Source organism: Capricornis sumatraensis, chromosome 10 (assembly GCF_032405125.1).
Source record: "Capricornis sumatraensis isolate serow.1 chromosome 10, serow.2, whole genome shotgun sequence".
Taxonomy (NCBI): domain Eukaryota; kingdom Metazoa; phylum Chordata; class Mammalia; order Artiodactyla; family Bovidae; genus Capricornis; species Capricornis sumatraensis.
This window is the reverse complement of record NC_091078.1, coordinates 60880414-60904790: the sequence shown is the minus strand read 5'-3', so window position 1 is coordinate 60904790 and position 24377 is coordinate 60880414. Positions and strand designations below refer to the sequence as shown.

The window sequence follows — 24377 nt, the reverse complement described above, 5'->3', positions numbered from 1 at the left end:
GACCCCTGCTGACCTTGAGCAGAGCAGTTTTGGTGGGGTGAGAGCAGCGCTGCCTGGCTGGAAGGGCTCAGAGAGAAGAAATGGAGGGAGAAAAGGACAACAGCTAGAGGGAGAACAGAAACACTTAGAGGAGGGGGATAAAATCGTGTTTGTTTTGTGTGCCGTTAGGAACGAGCCAATGGAAAAGCAAAGATTGATGATGCAAGGCGAAGAAGAATGGCAAGGTGCTCAGGCCTGTCTCCCGGACGCCTGTGCCGTCTGCACGGGCAAGAGGCGGGGCTGCCTCGGAATCACACCAGAAGGGCAGGCCAGGTGGACAGAACAGGGCGCACGAATACCCGGCAAGGCAGAAGAGAGACGGGGGCGTGGGGCACTGAAATTGCTTTGGTTTACTTATCAGGAGGATGGTGACTGGCTGAGTGAGGAAGGCAGATAATTGGGGAAATACAGTTTAATAGCAGACGGTCCTGACACCCACCTGAGACTTGTGGTCACGAGTTTAAAGTGAAAACAGGCGCAACTGCATTTTTTCCAGGCACATCTGGCAAAGCCGGTGCGCACACAGCACGTAGAGCGTCGGTCTAACCCAGGCCAGGGCTACACATGGCTGCGCTCATGAGAAGAAACAGAACGTGGGACAGTTTATATTGCTGAACACCAATATGCCACTTTATTGTCTGGACTTTTTTTTTTCCCATGTATCACATACCTGTCAATGTTTATACAATGCGGAAAACCAACCAGCAGTGGAAGCAACCAGCCAAAATCAGCTGACAATTCTGTACCCTCTTAACACACATCGATTCTAACTTGGAAGGGACAGCTTTAATTTGATTCAGTCTCACAGCTATTCTTAAAATCGGTGTCAAGATTGTCACAACTTTAAATACAGATAGAATTGCCAGAAGTACATAATTTTTTATATATATATATAATGTATATATATATATACACACACACACATACAGAAAAATACAAGACTAATTGTTTTTCCACAATATTTAATTTACACACTACTGTAACTCTGCAACTTCTGAAGACAGGTTAAGGGGTACAAGAAACTTTAGAGCAAGTAAGTCGTTTGGTCCAATATTATCTTAACATAATGGTTATTTGCTCCCTCCCTTTTATGTGACGACATACTATGACATACAACACAGGCACAGTCATTCACTGATGGACAAGGAGTAAGACGCCACTCAGACTGCCATCTGTCTACCCAGAGGGCCAACCAACCACACACGACTAATAAGGCTATGATACAGCTATGCAGCATAAATGGTCAACACTGCTGATCCTAAAAGTGAGCACCATATATACATCTGAATATAAAAAACGATCGAAAACCAAACACATATGGGTTAGTTAAAAGGTGCCATTCCAAGGCTATACATAATCACAGGAAAAAGTATTTACATTACTTGGAAAACAGCTGCAACAAAGAGTTTATTGCCAATGCCCTTTATAAACTTCTCTCCGACATTTAATACAGATGTTACGCTCACTAGCTATGTGAACCACACATCTTATTTCTGGCCCTTTGTAAGATCCCTGCTCAATAAATTTCAAGCAAATATGTTCTATGGCTTCACCCACACATCTATTCTCATAGCTTTCAATTATAAATATCACAATGAACGAGAGCTGTAGCTTAAAACGTTATCTAGTCTAGGTCTAGAAAGTAAAATAGGTATTTTGAGTATCATCTTTACTTAGGTTAGTAAGCATACTGTGAGATTCAGAGTTCTGAGTAAAATACATGAATCCTAAAGTAGCAGAGTCGGTGTACACGCGGAGAAACCGTGACCATTGGAATGTGGTCCTTCGCTGCTCTGCCCACTACAGACCAGACGGCCGTCACTCAGATAGGACGGGACGCTGGGGAGCGTGAGAAAGCCAGAGGGACCGGCCACATGCTATAACCAATGTCACTAAGCATTGCTTTTAAGACCCTCTGGGCACAGCAAGAAAAAGTAGCATCTGGCCCCTTCCCAAAATGAGACTGTGTCCTACAAGATCAAAGCCACAGAAGATGATTATCTGGTCAAGAGTAGTCTTGTACAGGAGTAGTTTTAAAGCAAGAGTTCTTTGATTATTGTTTTGGCAGGAAGGTAAGGTAAAAAACACTTCCAGCAAAAAACAAAAACAAAAAACAAAGCAGGCTTTGTGCATTTTTGTTGGCTGTGTATTTAACCTTTTTAATCTTTCTAATCAGCCAATTCCCATAGGTGAGCTAAAGGACATAAAAGAATGGAAGTTACCAACAGACAACCTAATTATCAAAGTCCTAAAAATCAAATACCCGATTTTTTTTTAATGGGGTTTTGACTTTGCCAACACCTTTGCTTCCATGTTACTTAGGGCCCAGCGTTCCTTCTACCTACATGGTTGTCCAGGAAGCCTGGGGTACGCCCTCCGCAAGAGAATTTACACCAAGCATCCTTTTGTTCTGTTAGACGCACACTCTAGAAGTCGAGTTAAGACATCTTCAGTTCACTTTATCACATTACAAAATGAGATTGTCTGCTTGTGACTGACCACTACGGAGGAAGCTGCCTTATAAATCTATGTACTTTCTCACCTAGTACAAAACAAGAACATCTTTTTCAGTTAAATTTTAAGAGCCCAAACTTTTCACACTATAGCTTAAGACAAACAGGTGTGGGTTATGCTGAAATCATGGTTTTATGGTTTTCGGTGCAGACGCTTGCTGCACTCTGCTCTGCACAGGTGCCCTGGAGGCTGGGCACCCCACGCTCGCGGGCTCCAGGCCTATCGGCATCACAAGGTTATTGCTTTGGTTCTGTCTCAGACACCAGAGTATGCCTCAGAGCACGGAGTTTCCATGTCACTGAAGGTCAGGGCGGGAATTTAGATTTTTCACAAGGAAAAGCATTTTCTCAAGTGCAGAACATCAAATTTCTAAGTGCTCCATAGATATTAGGTTCCAAATATACATTTTAATTTAGTCCTGATCATCCACATTAAGATTATAAATGTAAAAATGACACGCGACTTTTCGGCTGGAAAAGAAAAGCAGTGTCTAGCAGCATGCACAAAGACCATGCATTTGTCACGTCGTCAGGCGCACAAACGAGAAAGTAATAAATAACTGCCCGCTTTGAGAGAGGAAACCGAAAGGGGACCAGTGGAGTGAGCCGGTCTTGGCCGCTCTGAGCAGGAGGCGCGCCGAGCTCAGATGACATGGCAGCAGCTGGCCTGGCTGGAGGCGCACAGCAGCCCCTCCTTGGGGTTCCGCTGGATGTTCACAGAGATGGTCTTTTCGCACAGAGGTAGCTGGAGCACGTTGTTTTTCAGGTTCCTGCTCTTTATCCGGTCCAGCTCCGCGGTGGTGTCCACCACGTGGTCGGAGAAGAACTTCATGCCGCCCCCGGCCGGGGCGGGCGCCGCGCCACCGGCGGAGCCGATGCACATCTTCCAGGCGGACTTCTCCTGCACCTTCACGCTGGAGAAGGACAGGCCACTCTGCGGGTCAAGAATGTACTTGGCGCTGCCGTGCAGCTGCGAGCCGAGGCAGAGGCCCATGAGTTTGAGGCTCTCCACCAGCTCCCCGGCGCCGCGCGCGGCCAGCTGCGTGGACGTGGACGAGCCGGGCCCGGCGCAGCGGCGCGCACTGCCCGACGTGCCACCCGGGGCGCCGCCCGAGCCGCCCGCAGGCCCGCCGCCGCCGGCGCTGTGCTCGCTGGGGCTGGCTTTGTCCGCGCCCCCGCCACCGCGGCTCGGCTTGCTCTGGCCGCCACCGTCGCCCTCGCTGCCCGGGGGCCCCTCGCTGCTGTCCCGGCGGTGCCAGGAGTACGTGAAGCCGCTGTCCTTGTCCAGCCGCCGGCGGCTCTCCGAGTCGTCGTCACTGGTCTCCGAGCTGCTGCAGCTGGAGCCGCGGCCCTGACTTTTCCGGCGGTGGTAGCGCTTGTGCACCGTGCCCGGGGAGGCGATGTTCATCTTGAGGCGGCTCAGCTTGGGCGGCAGGTTCTCGTCCATGTCGAACTCGTCGTCCGACTCCCCCTCCTCGAAGATCTGGTTGAGCACCGGCGCGCTCTTGCGGGACGTCAGCCGGTTGGTCACGGACGGCTTGCGGCGCAGCACCACCTGGGTCGAGAGGGACATGGGCTTCTTGTCCTCTTCGTCCTCCTCCTCATCCTCCTCCACCCGGAACAGGCACTTCCGCCCACTGGCCGCCGGCTTCAGGCCGGCCGGTGGCCCCGAGGACAGCGCGGGCCCGGCCAGCTCGGGGAGGTCCTCCTTCTTGGCCGAGTCACACAGGCCTTTGCCCCTGTGCCCGTTGAGGACGCTGTCGGCAGCCCGGGCAGGAGACTGAGGGACAGTCGCGTGGGACAAAGGAGTGGCCGTGAGGTCATCCTCAAGGTCCTGGGGCACGTCGATTTTGGTTGGCCAGGACTGCCTATGTAACAGGTTGAAAAAAAAGGAAAAGCTATGTAATAACAAGTAGACTTGACGCAAGGACCTTATATATAAAACACTGGGAGGAAAGCCACAGACATAAAGAAAACGAAAGCCACAAAAAGAAACAGCAGCCCTGCAAACCCACTCAGCACCCTGAAAGCATCAGAAAGACACTAGAGGGTACATGTACTCACACGGGGCTCGGCTTCTGGCTTAGTGACCGAATGAAAGCTTCAGCACAGCTGTCAGAAAGGGCGCAAACGCCTCTTCTATATATACGGTCTATACCACAAGCCTTTTTAGAAATACAAGGGAGTTATCGCCAGAGTCAAACCTGAACACAGGTTTGGCTCCTTCTGGTCTTAGATCACCATCTTTGTAGGTATATTACTGCTAATAAATTCACCTGCAATTTCTAGTCCTCCAGATTTTACAGGGTGGTGTGAAAAGTTGGTGTGTAAAAAAATAAAAAGTTTAACAGATTTAAACTACTGATGAGAAAAGTCAGTGGATACTGGCACATATAAATCCCTTCACCAGTTAAATTATGTGCCCCATAGGCTCCTTCTCTGTCTGTCTTCTCCTTCTCTATCTATATATATATATATTTTAATGACCACACAGGAGTTCTGCACAGCAAAATCTACTGTTATTTGAACTTTGATTTTACTCCCAATCCAGAGTCACCCAAGTAGTAACAACACTGCTTGGTAGCCCAAGGACAGCTTTTGAAAGTGAGGTCTCCAGCCTCTTTTGAATAAACACCTGGAACTCTCCACTGCCCTCTCTGCCCAGGAGAGCAGGAGGCACCGGAGACACTGACAGCCACAGCCAGACAGACGCTTGCACGTCCCACCAACCGTGTTATCCCAACATAAAACCCAGTCCAATCTGCAGCTTTAAAAAACCCACAGGAGTTCCTGCCGACCTCTCTTCCCCAACTCAGAGCTTCCTCCTCTCTCTCAAGGATGGAGGGGGCCTGTTTGCTGCTCACGGCTCGGTAGTTTACAGAAGCTGAGTGTTCAATGTTTTTGAAGTCAAGCAGCGTCTCTGGACAAGTCCTCTGTCCTCACGACACAACTGTGCCAACTCCAGGTGAGCCTTGGGCCCTGGGAAATGGCACCCAACATTCCTTTCAGGATATATTCCTCAAAGAGCAACCACTCAAACTGTCACCCTGGCAAACACTGGGGTAGGCCTGTGGTGGGAGGCACGTCAGACCCCCCAGCGCCACAGCCAGGCCACTCGAGGGGGGCGGGGCAAAGACTGGAGGGGATTCTCTCCTCCCCCCACAACAGAACCCACCCAGAAACAAGAGGGAAAGCCCTGCAGCTGTACCGGCCACTCCACCACCACTTCTGAGCCAATGGTTCTTATTTACATGAGTTATCCGATGGTTAAATAGCTCACATCTACTAAGAACATATCTGGGTCCAATGCTGTGCTAGACTAAATAAACATGACACTGTGAGAAAATCACAGCTTATCTTAACAAGAGACAAGAAAGCTTGCTAACAAGAATCGTAAACGAGCTGCACTGATGGCATAGTTCACACGGACAGGGTCAGCTCCTGGAGGACCTCTCATGGCTCTTGTGCAGACAGAGGGCCCGTGTTTCCAGCCTGGACCCTCCTGGCAGGCTTTCCCTGGCTGGACCCAGGGACCCACAGCTAACTCAGCTGCTTAACACCAGCCTCCTGTCTCAGGCCATGTTTCTGCATCCAGGTCAACCTGACCCCAAGGCGCACCCAGCAATGGAACTGAGTTAGGGTCCGGGATTTTGACAATGAAGACAAGGCAAGTCAGCAGACATCTACCACATGCCAATGGGCCAGGGACCCAGGAGGAGGACAGGCCCCCACAGCATCTCCACTCCGTAATCCCCAGGGGGGTAAAAGAAGTCTGCAAGGAAGGTGCTGATACTTTTTTATAGCTACTGTTGGCTGTGTAATTTCTATGATAAGGTAAAGCCAATTTAATTCATTTACCTGTCTGATCCACTTTAGATGGCGTTCTGATCTGTCCCATTGAAAATAAAATAGTTCAATTCCAAATGTTCCCTTCTCCCAAACACTGGGGTGGCTCCAGGCCAGGCAGCCAGGCCTGAGGTGACTCTGCTCTTTACATAGGAGGGCTGGGGTCAGGGCTAGGTTGACCCTAACCACTCACTGACCTTCTCCTGGCTTGTCCCATGTGCAAGGGTCCCCACCTTCCCTGGTGCCCAGTCCTTTCCCAAGCTGACACCAGACAGAGTGCCTGGTTTTCATTATGCAAGAAAACATCCGGGATATAAATGAAGCTACCGAATTCATCTTCCAGTTAAACTAAACTTTCAAATATTTAGTCTTCAGTCACCCAGGAATGTTTCCTCGTCTCTTCTCTGTCGCGCCACCCCAAGCAACAACCTACCCGTTGCAAGCTGACTGCAAGTAATTTAAAATCCAATGGTACTCTTCTTTAAAACAGTAATTTATTATTACATAGTCACACACATATGTTCATATATAGTTAGGTGTACAAGTAGAGAATTACTAAGAATCAAGAGCATCCTTCTGTTTTTGAATCACTATTAATTCCACTATAATTCCATTATTTTATCTGAACAAAGATAAATTCTAAATAAATTTTCATAATGATGACAAAAGTAACCCTTTTGTAACCCTTCCCAAGTTTTGATATTAAATGGAAAGCTAATATGGCAGAAGAAAAAGAAGACTAGGAAGGTAGCGGGAGAGGAGGAGCAGGAGAAAGCTGGGGAAGGAAGGGAAGGGAAACAGCGGAGATGCGCGCGGCCACTGCTCTGCCGAAGATGGCGCGGCGGGGACGCCCACAACGGCGACAGCGGACACACGGAGCCCGGTTCAGACCACCTCGCACAGAGAGTAATTCGCTTATCCCAACGACACCCCCAAGGAGTAAAGAGCGTTACCCCACCCATTTCACAGATGAGGAAGCCGCATCAGAGGTTAGGTGATCTCCCAAGGTGAGGCAGCTAATACATCAACTAGCTGACCTGTCACATTCCTGCAATCCTGAGATAACATCATGCCACAGACAGGCCCTGGAGGTTTGCTAAAATTATTCCAGATACTGAGGGAAAACCCAGCCTTGTTCCCGTAATAAAACTTCAAAGAAAATGACACACCTCTACATGCCAGATCTGGAAGAGTTTAACAGAAATAGTGACAGACACCCTAGCTTGAGGCCGCTTCTGCAGCCAGGCCAGCAGCTACAGCCCATGTCCCCAAGGAGCCCAGGAGAGGAGGGTGGCCGGGGGACCAAGGACCCCGGCCCCTCCCTCCCGAGGAGAGCCCACACGGGGCCTCTCAGCCAGGCTGTCACCGCTCTCCATCCTCTCGCCCCACAGAGTTAGGAAACGTTGAGGAAAAGGTGGCTATTTCAAAACGGTAACTTACTAAAATCAGTGAAGATTTTTTTCTCACCTAAACTGGGCCTTGATATTGCTAGGGCTTGCAGATCTGGTTTGTATTTCTTTCTCTTGCTTTTCCCTCAGGATCCTTTCAGCAAGCAAGAAATAAGTGGCTGTGATGTGGTTGTACCTGTTGGTTTCCAGGGCCCTGAGGAAGGAAGGGAGAGAGAAGAGAAGCCACATTAGCAGGTCTGATTTTGCACAACACAACTGAGTTTTTGCTTTTTAAGTAAAAGCAAATGGAATCCAATGACCTGGAATTCTTTAAAATTATGGGGGGGGGGTAACCCCACAAAAAGGAGAGAAAAAAAACAAAACCTGGTAGTAGATCATTCTTAAAATTCTAAGAAACAACTGCATAAAAATGTTCAGTTAGTAGGAAAAACCCAAAACACTAATGGCAACTGAGCTGGTTGTCAGGTTTAGATGCTTAAGAAAATATAATGAAGTTCCCAAGAATGTACCCATTATCTAAAACTTTAATGTGCGCTGTTTATTTTCATTAAAGTGGCTTACTTGCTTCCAACAGAATTATGAAATGAGTTATATGAATGTGCACTCAAACATGGGTATCAATCAGAAAAATTAGAAAAAACTTTTCCTTTTACACTATGTATTTACTGGTATTTCCAGACCCTAATGCATTACTAATCTATTGACAGCATGTTATTAGCCTCTTCTTTGAATAAAATTTATGAATAAAATAAAATGTGTACATCCACCTCAAAAGTAGTGCTCTCTGAGTCCTCAGTGTGGCCGGCACTGCTGGGCACATGCCCACTGGCAGCCAGCGCCCTCGCCCCCCGCAGCCAGCCTGCCATGGACAGACCCTGGAGGGGTGCGCGACCGAGGACCCACAAGGCCCGGAAACACAATGCTGCTCTTCGGGACCCTGTGTATGTAGCCAGTGAACTTACACAAGGAACACTCGGGAAGGACACACTACAGCGGCTGCTCCTCATGAAACAGACGGCGGGGCCACAGCCCTGGGGGCAGCCAGGGCCACGGCGAGAGGTGCTGACGCCAGACATCGAGCGGAGATCTGGGCCAGAATGGCTTCTCAGAGAGTTTCCTCAACGGGGCACCACATAAAGCTGTGGGCTTGTCTTAAGGGGACTGACAGATGTGTCTTTGAATTCAGGAAGCACCCTGCAGTGAGGAGCTGTTCATAATGTGGGCAGCAGGCAAGACTAGCCTGAGAACAGCTGGGAAGACCTGAGGCTTCAAACTGTCCCTCTTTTTGGATTTATAATTGAATTTACCTAAATTAAACAGTTCTACAGGACTCCACTGCATGTATTTATTTAAGACTCAAGCCAATTCAAGGAGATGCAAATAGCCTCTTATCCACTCAAAAGTGAAAATCATTCTCTACACATTCCTATGGTGAGTATCCTTGGCAAAAAGAGCAAGTGTCCTGCTCTTCTCCATTTGTTTAGGTCATTTCAGTAGCTGCAGGTCAATCTGTGAAAACTCGAAACACACTCAGAAACCTGCAGATATTTGTACTTAAACCAAAACTATGAGCCGGAGTTTATTCTTATAAATTCTTCTCTCCAGTATACCCTAGAGATGCATGTCCTTTATAAAGACACCACCCTTCTCATGGACCAGACCTGGGGAGCTGAGCCGGGCAGCCCGCCCCACTGCAGTGGTACGTCCAGCCTGCAGCCACCTCTTCCCAGCGATCAGACACCCGGGTCAGGACACTCAGCCAGGGCAGAGTGGCCCCCTCGAGGGGAGCCCCACAGAGTATATCCTCGTTCTATCATCCTCAACTGTCTCACCCAATAAGTTAAATGACTTTTGACTTGGTAAAACACTTCATATTTTTAGACAGGACCTCTTAGAGAAATGAATCATTGTTAAAGCAATTGTATCTTTATATTATCCTTGATTTCAAACTTTATAGGTTATAAAAAACTGGCTTTGGTTTTTAAAAAATATAACGTGTGCATCTCATGGGCTCCAGGTTACTATAGCAAAGGCTCTGAAAAGCCAGACAGTAAAATCTTCCAAGTTTTGTTACGTTGTATGGTCCTTCTCACGATGACTCTGGTAACGTGCACACAGACGGGCTTGGCTGTGGGCCCCTACACCCTTACTTATGAAAATGTGTGACTACAGACAGGCCAACTCCTGATTTCAAGAACTTGGGGTGCTGCCCCTGCTTCCCTGTGGGGACCAGAGGGAGACCTGGGAGTTAGGAGGACCCAGCAATGGACAGTGGAGCCACCAGAATACAAAACAGTCTACCCCAATTTGCCTCTGTGAGAAAGGAGAGCGGCCACAGGACCCACTGACGCCACTAGCGATGGTCTGCTCATTCACTAGCACAAAAATAAAAGCAAAAGACAACAAAACCTATGAGCCAGGCGCAGGGCCAGGAGCTCCAGAGGTGAGTGACGTAAGCCCTGCCCACTGGGAACTCCAGCCATTATACCACGTCCCCAGGCCCGGACACGTGAGAGCGAGCCACAGACTTCCCTGGCGGCTCAGAGGTAAAGAATCTGCCTGCCGACGCGTGAGAACCACGCTCCTTCCTGACCCAGAAGCCCCACGTGCCTCGGAGCAAGGCATGCAGCACCGCTCCTGGGCCTGTGCTCTCAGCCCGGGAACCAGGCTCAGCCAGCGACCTCTGAGCGCTGCAGTCCTGGAGCCCGCGCTCACAACAAGAGAAGCCGCCACTCTGCGAAGCCCATGCACCTCATCTAGAGAGCAGCCCTGGCTTTCCGCAGCCAGAGAAAAGCCACGCAGCAACGAAGACCCAGGACAGCCAAAAATTAGCAAAGTAACAAAACTTTAAGACAATCTTATTTTTCAAAAAAGGGCCCAGCCCGGGAGCCCCAGCCCTCGGCCCTGGGCGGGCAAACGCCGACGTACTCGACGATGGCGTCGCGGTCCGCTATGTCCCCAAGCACCATGCGCTGGATGATGCTGTTGTGCTCCTCTTCCGACAGGTTTTTATACGACACGAGCGGGATGTTGTACTTCGTGGCCGGGGAAGGGTCCACTCCCTGAAGCCAAGGATGGTTTTCAATCTCTTCTAAAGAGGCCCTCCTCTTGGGATCTCTCTGAAGCATTCGTGTGATCAGGCTGGAAAGGAAGGTAAGTCCATTGTTAAAGCAAAGTCCTGGCAGGGATGAGTAATGGTGAGCTACTATATTTTTCAAAGTTGTTTCCTAAACTTATACCATCGATTTCATTAGGTTCACCAGGGCTGATGGGAATGAAGGAAATTTGGTGCCATCAGATTCACAGAATAAAAAATCGTAACCACCAGACAGAGTGACAAGCCAAACACACAAATGCAGCTTCCTATCATCTAGAATTAACACGAGGCTCAACATCTGCCCGAGTTACCTGGGCAGTGGTGCCAGAACCCCACACAACAACCAGCAGCACACAGAGCAGAGCGCTGAGCTAACTTGGCTCCAGAAGAATGAACGGCCATCCTGATCAAAGCGACCCAAGTGTCATGTACCTTTAGACATACGTTCTGTTTAAGGGCGCTGTGTTGGCAAGAAGGAAGGAAGGATGAAGGAAGGGAGGAAAAGATAGAAGGATGGAGAGATGGACGAACTACTCAGCAGGTAAAAACAGAGGAAAAGTAAGACTCCTAGGAGCAGATGACAAAGCTGACCTTGTTCTGGTTTCTCCTGCTTATGCACTGAGTAACTCAAAACAGAATATACGCAGAATGTAATGACTGTGCAGAGCCTCCTGAAGGTGAGAAGTACAACTAGAACCTAGCAAAGAACTGGGACCCAGCTTCAGGGTGAGGAGGAATGAGAAGTGAGAAACACATCTCCTGCTAAGATGTCAAGATGGAAACCTGCCTGCCTCGACACTGCTGTGGAGGAGGGACAGGGAAGTTTCTTCTAAGAACTTCTAGGTACAAGCTGGTCCTCACACAGGTTTGTGGTCCAAATTAATGACACTAAATCTGTGTGGTACACACAGTGAAAAGGTTACTTTTAAGAGGTTTCAGGGTGGAAATGCCCCTGGGTAACTAGGAGGAAAGCAAATACAAATTCTTTGTGTAGGGACTATAACTTAAAAGAAGTTACAAGAAACCTGACCTCCCAATCAAAAAAAAAAAAAAAAAAAAGGCAATGGAACCAAAGTTCCACTGCAAGAAATTAAAGACTGGATGGCAAATTAAGAATGCAGACTTTGAATACATCTACACCTATCAGTGAGTACAATAATAATAAATCAAATGAACTCTCCAATTAAAAGACAGAATGTTCAAATGGTTAGATGGTATTAATCGAAATTCTAGCTCCTAGTTGCTAAAAAAATATTTACCTAAAAACAAGACAATAAAAGATTTACAGAACAGAAAACTATATAGCACATGGCTGCTAACCAAAAGAGGGCTGGTGTGATCAGCTACAACTAGATGACACAGACTGACTCTAAGGCCCAAAGCATCATCAGAGACGGACAGTGACACAAAGGTTCAACTCACCAGGAAGACACAACAGTTTTCAACTTGTCTGGATTTAATAATATTCCCCCCAAAACACCAAAATCAAAAACTGACAGACTGCCAAGTACAAAAACATAAGCTGACCATGTTGTATTAATGGGGGTTATAAATATTTGTATTTGCCTACAATACCTTTCTACACAGTGGAAGAGTATCTCATCAACTGGTAGATTAAGCAGTGACATAACTAGGAAAGGATTTAAATAATTTTGAACAGCATAATTAACAAGCTTAGTCTTAAGGATTTATAAAGAAGTCTGACCCCAACAATTATAAAGTGTACACTCTTTTCCAGAATAAAAGGATTATTTACAAAAATTGACTCCATGCTAATCCAAAAGCAAGCCTTACCAATTTAATAAAAATTAGTACCATACAGACTATAGCCTTGGATCACAATGCAGTCAAGTTAGAAATGAATAACAAAAAGCTGATTAGTAAAACTCTTACACATTTGGAAATTTAAAATACCCTTCTAAAAGTAATGGGTTAGATAAAACACATGGAAACTAGACAACAATCAGAACTGAATAACAAAAGGACTATAAATCAAAACTAGTGGGATGCAGGTAAAATGGTGCTTAACTACTACATTAGAAAAGAAAAATTTATGGAATATTAAACATAAGAAAATGGAAAAAAGAACTAACCCATTAAGTAGGTAGCAGGAAATAAGAGACAAAAGGACATCAGTAGCATAAAACAAACGAGCAAAAAAAATACAACAGTAAATCAAGGAAAACACAAGACAGCTCTTAGCAACATTAAAATGAACAAACCTCAGGCAGGCCTGATCAAGACAGAAACAGAGAAAGCAAAAATAGAAGAAGGCAAAAAAGTCAATACTAGAAGGAAAAAAAGGACAGCAAACCCACTAGTCTATAGGCTTTAAAAATATAATGAGAGGATGTTACAAATACTTGAGGCCAAGAAGTTTAATAATTTAGATAAAATGGATAAGTTCCTTAAAAAACAAAACTTAGCAAAACTGACACAGGAAAAAGGAGAAACTGAATGGTCCTACAATTAATTAAAGATAATCCCTCTGAGAAAGAGATGCCAAGAAGTGGCTTCTAGAATATTGGAACTGTTTCTTTTCTTGAGCTGGCTACTGGGTAACAAAGGTGCTCACTTTATCACATATACATTTTATCCGTTCTTCTGAATGATATATGTCAACATAAAAATAACTTACTCTGTTTATTTTCAGAAGGGGCTATGAAGACACTCCTTAAATACAAACATCTAACACACACACACACCGTACACCCACAGACGGCAGCCTGCTTCCTGGGGTGAAGAACAGTAACAGTCAGGGCATAAGGATGATGACGATGACAATCACCACCAATATTCATTCTGAGTGCTACTTACGTGCTAAGACTGAGCTACAGCTTTATATACATTAATTCATTTCATTTCCACAATAACCCTGTAAGGTACGTTCCACCATTCTCACATCATTAGTAAACTGAGAAACTAGTATTTGAATCCCTAAGTTCTTAACTATGGCCTAAGATAGGGATCCACTTGTAGAGAAGATTCCTCAGACTATCAGATTTCCTTCATATCAAATGATGGGAGAAATTAAAACCTTAAAATCAACGAAATACTGAACTTCCAACTGTTCTTTTATTTCATTATGAATTAATCACTATATACATCACAGTGCTATATATAGTACTTTAAATTCCAAATAATCAGCTTGCATGTACCCATCCTATAGTCACATGAACCAAACAGAGCTCTTAGTCAACTGCGGGGAGGGGCACATGAATAAAATTATGAGACACGCTCTGTAAACCCAAAAATGGCGTGTTGATAGTCTATTTCAGGAAAGCAAATCCCCTAACTCTTCTCTGGAGCTTTAAATAATTCCAGGAGCAAAAACAGAAAGTAGTTCTTACTGCAATTCTTCAAGTGAAAGTAACCCACCACTCCTGGAGGCTGAGGAGGCATATAATGGGTTTCTTGAAAACTAGCTTATTTGAAACACAGACTAATACATTATGTTCTCCAACGTTAAATTTCAGATCATATTCTGGGTTAACTCCCAAAACACCCTTACCAAGAGTAGAAACACTGAGTTCAAAAGTCGAAATGAACGAAGATACGCATGTACTTTTTATCAGTCTTACTTACTCTTTACACTCTTTGGACACGTGGGCGGGCACCGTGTATTTGCAATCCATAATCATGGTCAATGTCTCGCTGTCATTGGCCTCTTGAAAGGGTGGCTGCCCACATACCAACATGAAAAGGATCACTCCCAAACTCCATATATCTGCAAATCAGAGACACGCTGTTAGATATTACATCAATAAGAAAACTAAAAACAATCAGAGGAATAAAAGGAGACTGTCAGGTTTATTTTATTTTGAACAGGCAAAATACCTAGAAACAAGTGAAAATGAAAACAACGATCCAAAACCTACGGGACACAGCAACAGCAGTTCAAAGGAGGAAGTTCAGAGCAAGACAATCTTACTTCAGAAAACAAACGAAGAATGTAGAAGGAAAGAAATCATAAAGATCAGGTCAGAAATAAATGAAACAGGGATGAAGAAAATAGCAAAGATCAATAAAACGAAAACCTGGTTCTTTGAAAAGATAAAGAAAATTGATGAACCTTTACCCAGAAAAGGAAAAAATGAAAAAGGCTCAAATCAATAAAATTAGAAATGAAAAAGGAAAAGTTATAACAGACACCATAAAATACAAAGGATCACAAAGACTACTATAAGCAGGTGTCTGCCAATAAAAGACACAGCCTAAACAAACTGGACAAATCCTTAGAAAGGTACCATCTTCCAAGACTGAACCAGGAAAAAACAGAAGCAAGGTACAGACCAACAACAAATAATGAAATTGAAACTGTGATTTAAAAAAACCAAAAGCTCCCAAACACAGGTCCAGGAACAGATGGCTTCACAGGTGAATTATAGCAAGCATTTAGAGAAGCGTTAACATCTATCCTTCAGAAAATATTTCAAAATATTCCTGAGAAAGGAAAACTCCCAAACTCATTCTAAGAGGCCAAGATCACCTTGATACCAAAACCAGAAAAAGATATCACAGAAAAGAAAATTATGGGCCAGTATCACTGATAAACACAGATACAAAAATTCTCAACGAAATACTAGCAAACTGAATTCAACAATGATCAAGTAGGATTTATCCCAGGGATGCAAGGATTTTTCAATATTCACAAATCAATCTGTGTAATATACCACATTAACAAACTGAAGAATAAAAACCAGATGATCATCTCAATAGATGCAAGGAAAAGCTCCTGACAAAATCCAACACTCATTTATGATAAAAACTCTCCAGAGAGTGGGCACAGAGGGAACCTACCTCAACATAACAAAGGCCATGTATGACAAACACACAGATAACATCATTCTCAACAGTGAAAAGCTGAAAGCATTTCCTCTAAGATCGAGACCAAGACAAGGATGTCTACTCTTGCCGCTTTTATTCAGCACAGGTTTGGAAGACCTAGCCGGAAGAATCAGAGAAGAAAAAGAAAGAGGATACAAGCTGGAAACAAGGTTAAACTGTCACTGCTTGCAGCTGAGACGGTATCACACACAGAGAATCCTAAATATGCTGCGAGAATACTACTAGAGCTCATCAATGAACTCAGCAAACCTGCAGGACACAAAACGAATACACAGACACCTCCTGAATTTCTATACACTAACAGAAGATCAGAAAGAGAAATTAAGGCAACAATCTCATTCACCATTGCATCAAAAAGAGTAACACCTAGGAATAAACCTACATAAGGAAACAAAAGATCTACAATCTGAAAACTATAAAACGATGAAAGAAATCAAAGATGACACAAGCAGATGGAAACATATGCCATGTTCTTGGATTAGAAGAACAATATTGTCAAAATGACTATACTATCCAATGACTGAATGCAATCCCTACAGAATTACCTATGGCATTTTTTCAGATCTAGAACAAAAAAATCTTAAAATTTATGTGGAAACACAAAGGATCCCGAAAAACCACAGCAGTCATGAGAAAGAAAAACAGAGCTGGAGGAATCGAGCTTTCTGACTTCAGACAATACTATAAAAACACAATAATCAAAACCATATGGTACCTGGCACAAAGACAGGCTTACAGATCAGCAGGATTGAAAGTCCAGAAATAAACCCATGTACCTAAGTCAATTAATCTATGGCAAAGAAGGCAAGAACACATAATGGGGGAAAGACAGTCTCTTCAATTAGCGGTGCTGGGAAAACTGGACAGCTATGCCTAAAGAATGAAATCAGAACACTCTCTAACGCCATACACAAAAATACACTCAAAATGGATAAAAGATCTTAATGTAAGACTGAATACTATAAAAGTCTTAGAAGAAAATATAAGAACACTCTTTGGCATAAATTGCAGGAAAATCTTTTTGGATCCACCTCCTAGAGTAATGAAAAAAAAAAGGGGGGTGGGATCTAATTAAACTTAAAGGAAACCATAAAAAAAAAAAAGACAATCCACAGCATGGGAGAAAACATCTGCAAATGATCTGACCAACAAAGATTAACTTCCAAAATATACAAACAGCTCATGCAATTCAATATATTAAAAAAAACAAAAGCAATAAAAAATGGACAGAAGATCTAAACAGATTTCTCTCAAGAAGACACACAGATGTCCAAAAAACACATGAAAAGATGCTCAACATCACTAATTATTAGAGAAATGCAAATCAAAACTCATTAAAAGTATCACCTCACATCAGTCAGAATGGCCATCATCAGAAAGTCTACAAACAATAAATGTTGGAGAGGGTGTGAAGAAAAGGGAGCCTTCCTACATTGTTAGGGGAATGTAAACTGATAACAGTCACTATGGAGAATAGTACTGAGGTTCTTTGAAAAACTAAAAACAGAGACACCAAATGTTCCAGCAATCCCACTCCTGGGCATAAATCTGGAGAAAACCGTACTTTTAAAAGATACATGCAATCCCATGTTTTTTTTGTTTGTTTTTGCAAACTATTTACAATAGCCAAGAGACAGAAACAACCTAAATATCCACTGCTAGATCAATAAAGAAGATGCGGTGCATATATGTTACAATTGACTATTACTTAGTCATAAAAAAGAAATAATGCCACTTGCAGTGACTTGAATAGACCTGGACATCATCACAGTAAATAAGTCAGACAGACAAAGATAAGCTTCATATAATATCACTTTATAAGGGAAAAATTAGGAGATTGGGCTTAATGTATACACACAAATACACACACACACATATAAGAGATAATCAATAAGGATCTATTATACAGCACAAGGAATTCTACTCAATACTCTGTAATAACCTATATAGGAAAGGAATCTGAAAAAAGAATTGATATGTATAACTAAATCACTAGCACAACATGGTCAATCAACTTTATTCCAATAAATATAAAAAAATTTTAAAGAAAATAGAAATTTTAAAAAGCCATTTATAACTCAAAGTAAAAAGATCTAGGGAAGAGAAGTTAAGCCCCAATCAGGCAGAGAAGGTTATCTGTCTTACTCTGTTTTTATATTCACTTAAGATCCAAGTGTCAGGCACACAGCGAACAGTCAATAAATGTTCAATCATTTCTTAGTGACAAGAATAGAAATTTAAAGTACCTATCAGGATTCCCAAATCTATGGAGACACACTGCCATTTTTCCCATTACATTATACACCAGAGATAAAACTAAGATATTAATACTCTGAAACATGAAAAGGGTTTTGCCTAAGGTCACAATTGTCCAGGTTGTTCTTAAACCTCAATCCTGGTGAGGTAACCAAATCATGTAACAGACAAGAAAATTACAGCTCATGAGGAGAAAAACGTTCCTGGGCTGGGATGTCAATGAGGAGAAAGGCCGGTTATGTATTACTTCAGAGGAAAGAACTGGGATTGAAGGTATAAGCAACCGGGAGGGCTCACCTGACTTCAATAGCAGATGCTGCCATGGGAAGACTGGAAAAGTCAGTAAGTTTCTTACCACTCTAAGTATTTCAGGAAAGGCTGAGTAATCATCTGCCGAATCTCCTGCACAGGCGCCTGTACTAGCTTTAAAGCTGGACCAGCTGATAATCAGGACCTTCAAAACTCCAGCATTACACTAACTCCTATAATAACAAATAACCCACTACTTCTTGCCACTAAATAAAAAAATGAAGCCATTACTGAGATGGAAAATGATGTTTCTTTCAGATGAAAGAAGAATGACTCCATTTAAGAAGGACGTCAGAAGTCATTCATTTAATCCAAAACCTAAAAGTGCAGACATGATAATATCAACGTTCAAGCAGCACAGCACCACTCCTAGAAGCTTTCTAGACCACGCAAAGCTCAGGAGACAGCAAGCAACGAGGCACGCGGCCTTGGGCACCACGTCTGTTAACATTCAACTGCGGTTTTTACTTAAGGTTAGACACTCAAAATTATGTAGGTTCCATGGGAATTAAAACTTGTTAATAAAATCTTTTCCTTGGTCCAAGCTGAACAAAAAGGGCAATAAATGCAGAAACCCAGAAGTTACACACACTGTGATTTTTCTATATGTACAATAAATTTTATTAATTTTCCCAGTAGAAATTATTGAAGGAGATGGGGAAATCTACTAAAATTAAACCATTATAAAAATGAGAATGAAAGGGATCTGAGGATCCCTCAGTCCAAAACTTTGGCTCTGCAGTGTCCCCAGGAGGCCACCTGGCATTGCTTGTTGGGTGCATGAATTATTTTACTACCCCAGGACAGCAGGCAGCTTAGGATTCCACCCCACTCGCTGACCCACATTTCTTTATCTTCATTCTGGAACCCAAAGGGCCATCTCCACTCAGAGCCAACAATCAGAAATGGTGGCTACTTGCACCTGTTTCTAAAATACTCAGTGAGAAGAATTTATCACCTCAGCTCTAGGAATACCTTATTACAATTTTTAAAGAAAATTATACAGCTGATGTTTAACTTAAACCAGATTTGTACAACATGAACCTGCTATTTCTGGTCACCTGCCCCAACTTTCAAGCCACTGTGAACAAGTGGTAATTACAATTATTCTCCCTTCAATGCACGTGTCCTTCATGGTGCACAATGGTCATAATCTAGAAATTAACTGTAAAGTAACCCTTCCACTGATGTTCACTACGCAAGGATGGAAACTCACATTTTTGTTTACAATGTATACTTGGCTGTGTCCTCCCCAAAGGAGGAGGCGGTTTTAAACTGCTCACAATAAAAGTGCATAAACATTGAGGCGGAGTCAAGGAGGCACGTAGGAGGACGCAGAGTTTGTGTCTCCTCACAACCAGGGCACTACAGGCACTGATGCAGGACCTGGACACCTAAGTGGACAGGAGGAACCCCTTCATGACCAGGTGGAGTCCAGGGGGTTGGGGGGGGAGGAGAAACGGAGGTGGTGGGACCAGCAACACTGAGGGACGGCTGAGGCAGGGGACAGGTTCCCAGGCTTGAAGGGGCTCACTCATGGTGAGGACATCAGGAAAGAAGAGGGATCTCAGGGGGCTGGAGGACCAGAAGGGGACGAGGCCAGTGCTTCTGCTGCCCACTCAGGCCCCAGAGGGCCTGCTGGGTCCTCCAAGGCCCTCTCTAGCCTTGCGGATCCTGGGGATAATGGGAGGCAGGGAGAGTGGGAGGGAAAGTAGAGGTGAGATGGGCGGGAGGCCCTAAGGGGCAGCTGGGGGAGGGGCAGGCTTCCCACGTTCAGGGTGTCCACTCACTGTAAGATCAGCAAGGATGGGGGAAGACCTTCAGGGGGCTAGGGAATTAGAGGGGAGCCAGCCAGCATTTTCCACACCTGCTTGGGTTCTGCCAAGGCTGCTGGGGTCCTGGGCCAAACCTCTCCCTGCCAGCTACATAGACCCTAAGCTCTGTCCCCTGCACCTCCCCCACAAGGACCTATTCCCCTGCACTAGGGTCCTGAGCCTAGGCCCCACCCTCAGCAAGGCCCTGCCTCCACAGCCCAACCTGGCTCTACCCAACCGCCTGCCAACTCCAGTGCCGAGTGCCTCAACCCAAACAACACTAAGACAGGAACACAGCTTCGCCCATCAAAACAGTGAGAAGACAAGAAAATGTGTCGCCGGTGAAAGAGCAACATAAACGCCTATAAGACCAAATAAAGGAAGAGGAGACAGGCAAGCTACCCGGAAAGAATTAACAGAAATGATAGCAGCAATGATCCAAAATTTCAGAAACAGAATGGAGACACAGATGGAGAAAATATAAGAAATGTGTAACAAGGACCTACAAGAACAAAAGAACAAATAAACAGTGATAAACAACACAATAACAAAAATGAAAAACACATTAAAAGAAATCAACAGCAGAATAACTGAAGCAGAACAGTAAGTGAGCTGGAAGACAGAATGTCGAAATAACTGCTGAGGAGCAGAATTCATAAAAAATAAGACTGTCCTAAAAAGGACAGCCTCAGAGACCTCTGGGACAACATTAAATGAACCACCATTCAAATGGCAGGGGCCCCCGAGGAAGAGAAATAGTCTGAGAAAATATTTGAAAAGGTCACAGATGAAACCTTCCCTAACATGAGAAAAGAGACAGCCACCCAAGTTCACAAAGCACAGAGTCCCATGCAAGCAGGGGTTTCGAGCCCTTTTGGCACCAGGCCCAGTTTCACTGAAGGTTAATTTTTCCACGGACTGTGGGGGAGGAGGTGGTCCCGGCGGTCATGTGAGCAATGGGGGCGCAGATGAAGCTCAGCACATGCATGTGGGTTACTAACAGGCTGCAGGCAAGCCCCAGGGCTAGGGACTTCTGCCATGCAGGGTAAACCCAACGAGACACACACCAAGATGACACAACTAACAAACTAACAAAAATTAAACTAATTCAAACTAACAAAAATTAAATTCAAAGAAAAAGTATTAAACACAGAAAGGGAAAAGCAACAAATGACATACAAAAAAATCCCCATAAGGTTATCAGCTGATTTTCAGCAGAAATTATGCAAGCCAGAGAGAGTGGCAGAGAGAAATCAAAAGCTTTACAGACAAGCAAAAGCTAAGAGACTTCAGTGCCACCAAACCAGCTTTACAACAAATGCTAAAGGAACTGATCCAGGCAGAAACAGAAGAGAAGAAAAAACCCACGAAAACAAGCCAGAACCATTTTTAAAATGGTAACAGGCACATACATACCGATAATTACCTTGACTATAAATGGATTAAATGCTCCAATCAAAAAACACAGACTGGCTGAATGGATACAAAAACAATACCCATATATGTGTACATCTACAAGAGACTTACTTCAGAACCAGAGACGTATACAGACTGAAAATGAGGGGACAGAAAAAGACGTTTCATGCGAATGGGAATCAAAACAAAGCTGGAGTAGTAATGCCCTTAGATAAAATAGACTTCACAATAATAGTGGAGGGGGATTTCAACACCCCACTTACACCAATGGACAGATAATGCAGACAGAAGATAAGGAAACACAACCTTAAATGACATAATAGACCAGACAGATTTAATTGATATTTATAGGACATTCCACTTGAAAGGGCAGAATACACTTCCTGCTCAAGTGCACACGGAACATCCTCCAGAACAGGTCATATCTTGAATCACAAATCAAGCCTTGAAAAATTTAAGACAATTGAAATCACATCAAGCATCTTTTCTGAAGACAATGCTATGAGATTAGAAAACAGAAAAAAAAAAAAAAAAAACCCCGTAAAAACCAAAAACATATGGAGCTAAACAGTGTGCTGCTGAATAACCAGAGATCACTGCAGGAATTAAAAAAAAATTAAAAATACAAGCAAATGACAATGAAAACATGACCCAAATGATGACCCAGAACCGACGTGACACTGCAAAAGCAGAAAGAGGACGTTCACAGCAACTCGAGAGACAAGAGAAACCTCAAATAAACAATCTGATCTGACACCTAAAGCAACCAGAGAAAGAAAAACAAAACCCAGCTAGCAAAGGAAAGAAATCATAAAGATCAGAGTAGAAAAAATGAAACAGAAATAAAGAAAACAATAGCAAATATCAGTAAAACTAAAAGTTGGTTCTTTGAGATCATAAGTTCAGTTCAGTTCAGTCGCTCAGTCATATCCGACTCTTTGCGACCCCATGAATCGCAGCACGCCAGGCCTCCCTGTCCATCACCAACTCCCGGAGTTCACTCAGACTCATGTCCATCGAGTCGGTGATGCCATCCAGCCATCTCATCCTCTGTCGTCCCCTTTTCCTCCTGCCCCCAATCCCTCCCAGCATCAGAGTCTTTTCCAATGAGTCAACTCTTCGCATGACGTGGCCAAAGTACTGGAGTTTCAGCTTTAGCATCATTCCTTCCAAAGAAATCCCAGGGCTCATCTCCTTCAGAATGGACTGGTTGATCTCCTTGCAGTCCAAGGGACTCTCAAGAGTCTTCTCCAACACCACAGTTCAAAAGCATCAATTCTTCAGTGCTCAGCCTTCTTCATAGTTGAACTCTCACATCCATACATGACCACAGGAAAAACCATAGCCTTGACTAGACGGACCTTTGTTGACAAAGTAATGTTTCTGCTTTTGAATATGCTATCTAGGTTGGTCATAACTTTCCTTCCAAGGAGTAAGCGTCTTAATTTCATGGCTGCAGTCACCATCTGCAGTGATTTTAGAGCCCCAAAAAATAAAGTCTGACACTGTTTCCACTGTTTCCCCATCTATTTCCCATGAAGTGATGGGACCAGATGCCATGATCTTCGTTTTCTGATTGTTGAACTTTAAGCCAACTTTTTCACTCTCCTCTTTCACTTTCAACAAGAGGCTTTTTTAGTTCCTCTTCACTTTCTGCCATAAGGGTGGTGTCATCTGCATATCTGAGGTTACTGATATTTCTCCCGGCAATCTTGATTCCAGCTTGTGTTTCTTCCAGTCCAGCGTTTCTCATGATGTACTCCACATAGAACTTAAATAAGCAGGGTGACAATATACAGCCTTGACGTACTCCTTTACCTATTTGGAACCAGTCTGTTGTTCCATGTCCAGTTCTAACTGTTGCTTCCTGACCTGCATATAGATTTCTCAAGAGGCAGGTCAGATGATCTGGTATTCCCATCTCTCTCAGAATTTAAAACTGATAAACCTTTAGCCAGAATCACCAAAAAAAAAAAAAAAAAGGAAAGGACTCAAACCAATAAAATTAGAAATGAAAAAGGAGAAATTAGAACTGACATGGCAGAAATACAGTCATGAGACTACCACAAGCAACTATATGCCAATAAAATGGACAACCTTGAAGAAATGGACAAATTCTCAGAAAGGTACAACTTTCTAATACTGAACTGGGAAGAACTAGAAAATATAAACAGGTCAATCACAAGCAATGAATTTGAAACTATAATCAAAAGTTTTCCAACATACAAAAGTCCACGACCAAATGGTTTCACAGGCGAACTCTATCAAACATTTACAGAAGAGCTAACACCCATCTTTCTCAAACTCTTTCCAAAAATTGCAGAGGGAGGAACACTTCCAAACTCATTCTACAAAGCCACCATCCTGTAATATCAAAACAGACACAGATATCACAAAAAAAGGAAATTACAGACCAATATTCTTGATGAACATGGACAAAAAAATCCTCAACAAAAATCTAACAGTACAATAAAAGAATCATACAGCACAATCAAGTGGGATTTATCCCAGGGAAGCAAAGATTCTTCGATATATGCAAATCAATCAATGTGATACACCATATTAACAAATTAAACAATAAAAATTAGATGATCTCAATAGATGCAAAAAAAACTTTTGACAAAATTCAATACCTATTTATGATTTTAAAAAAAAAACAGAAACTCTCCAGAAAAAAGGCAGAGAGGGAATCTACCTCAACATAATAAAGCCCATAGACAGCAAATCCAGAGTAAATGTTCTCAGTGGTGAAAAACGAAAGCATTTCCTCTAAAATCAGGAGCAAGACAAGGATGTCCACTCTCACCACTATTACTCAACACAGTTTTGG

At 43.7% G+C, this 24377-nt stretch overlaps 1 protein-coding gene across 6 annotated transcripts in view; it reads right to left on the bottom strand.

Moving 5' to 3' along the window:
- Window positions 1–683: 683 nt before the first annotated feature.
- SNRK (SNF related kinase) overlaps window positions 684–24377 on the bottom strand; it is a 68524-nt gene continuing 44830 nt past the window's right edge. For all 6 annotated transcript variants that reach the window (XM_068981820.1, XM_068981823.1, XM_068981821.1 and 3 more), the window contains 4 exons: window positions 14490–14631; window positions 10736–10948; window positions 7866–8000; window positions 684–4420 (listed from right to left, as the gene is read on the bottom strand). In XM_068981820.1, coding sequence (XP_068837921.1) covers window positions 3196–4420; window positions 7866–8000; window positions 10736–10948; window positions 14490–14631 — 1715 coding nt within the window. In that variant the 3' untranslated portion in view covers window positions 684–3195. The remainder of the gene's footprint in view (window positions 4421–7865; window positions 8001–10735; window positions 10949–14489; window positions 14632–24377) is intronic.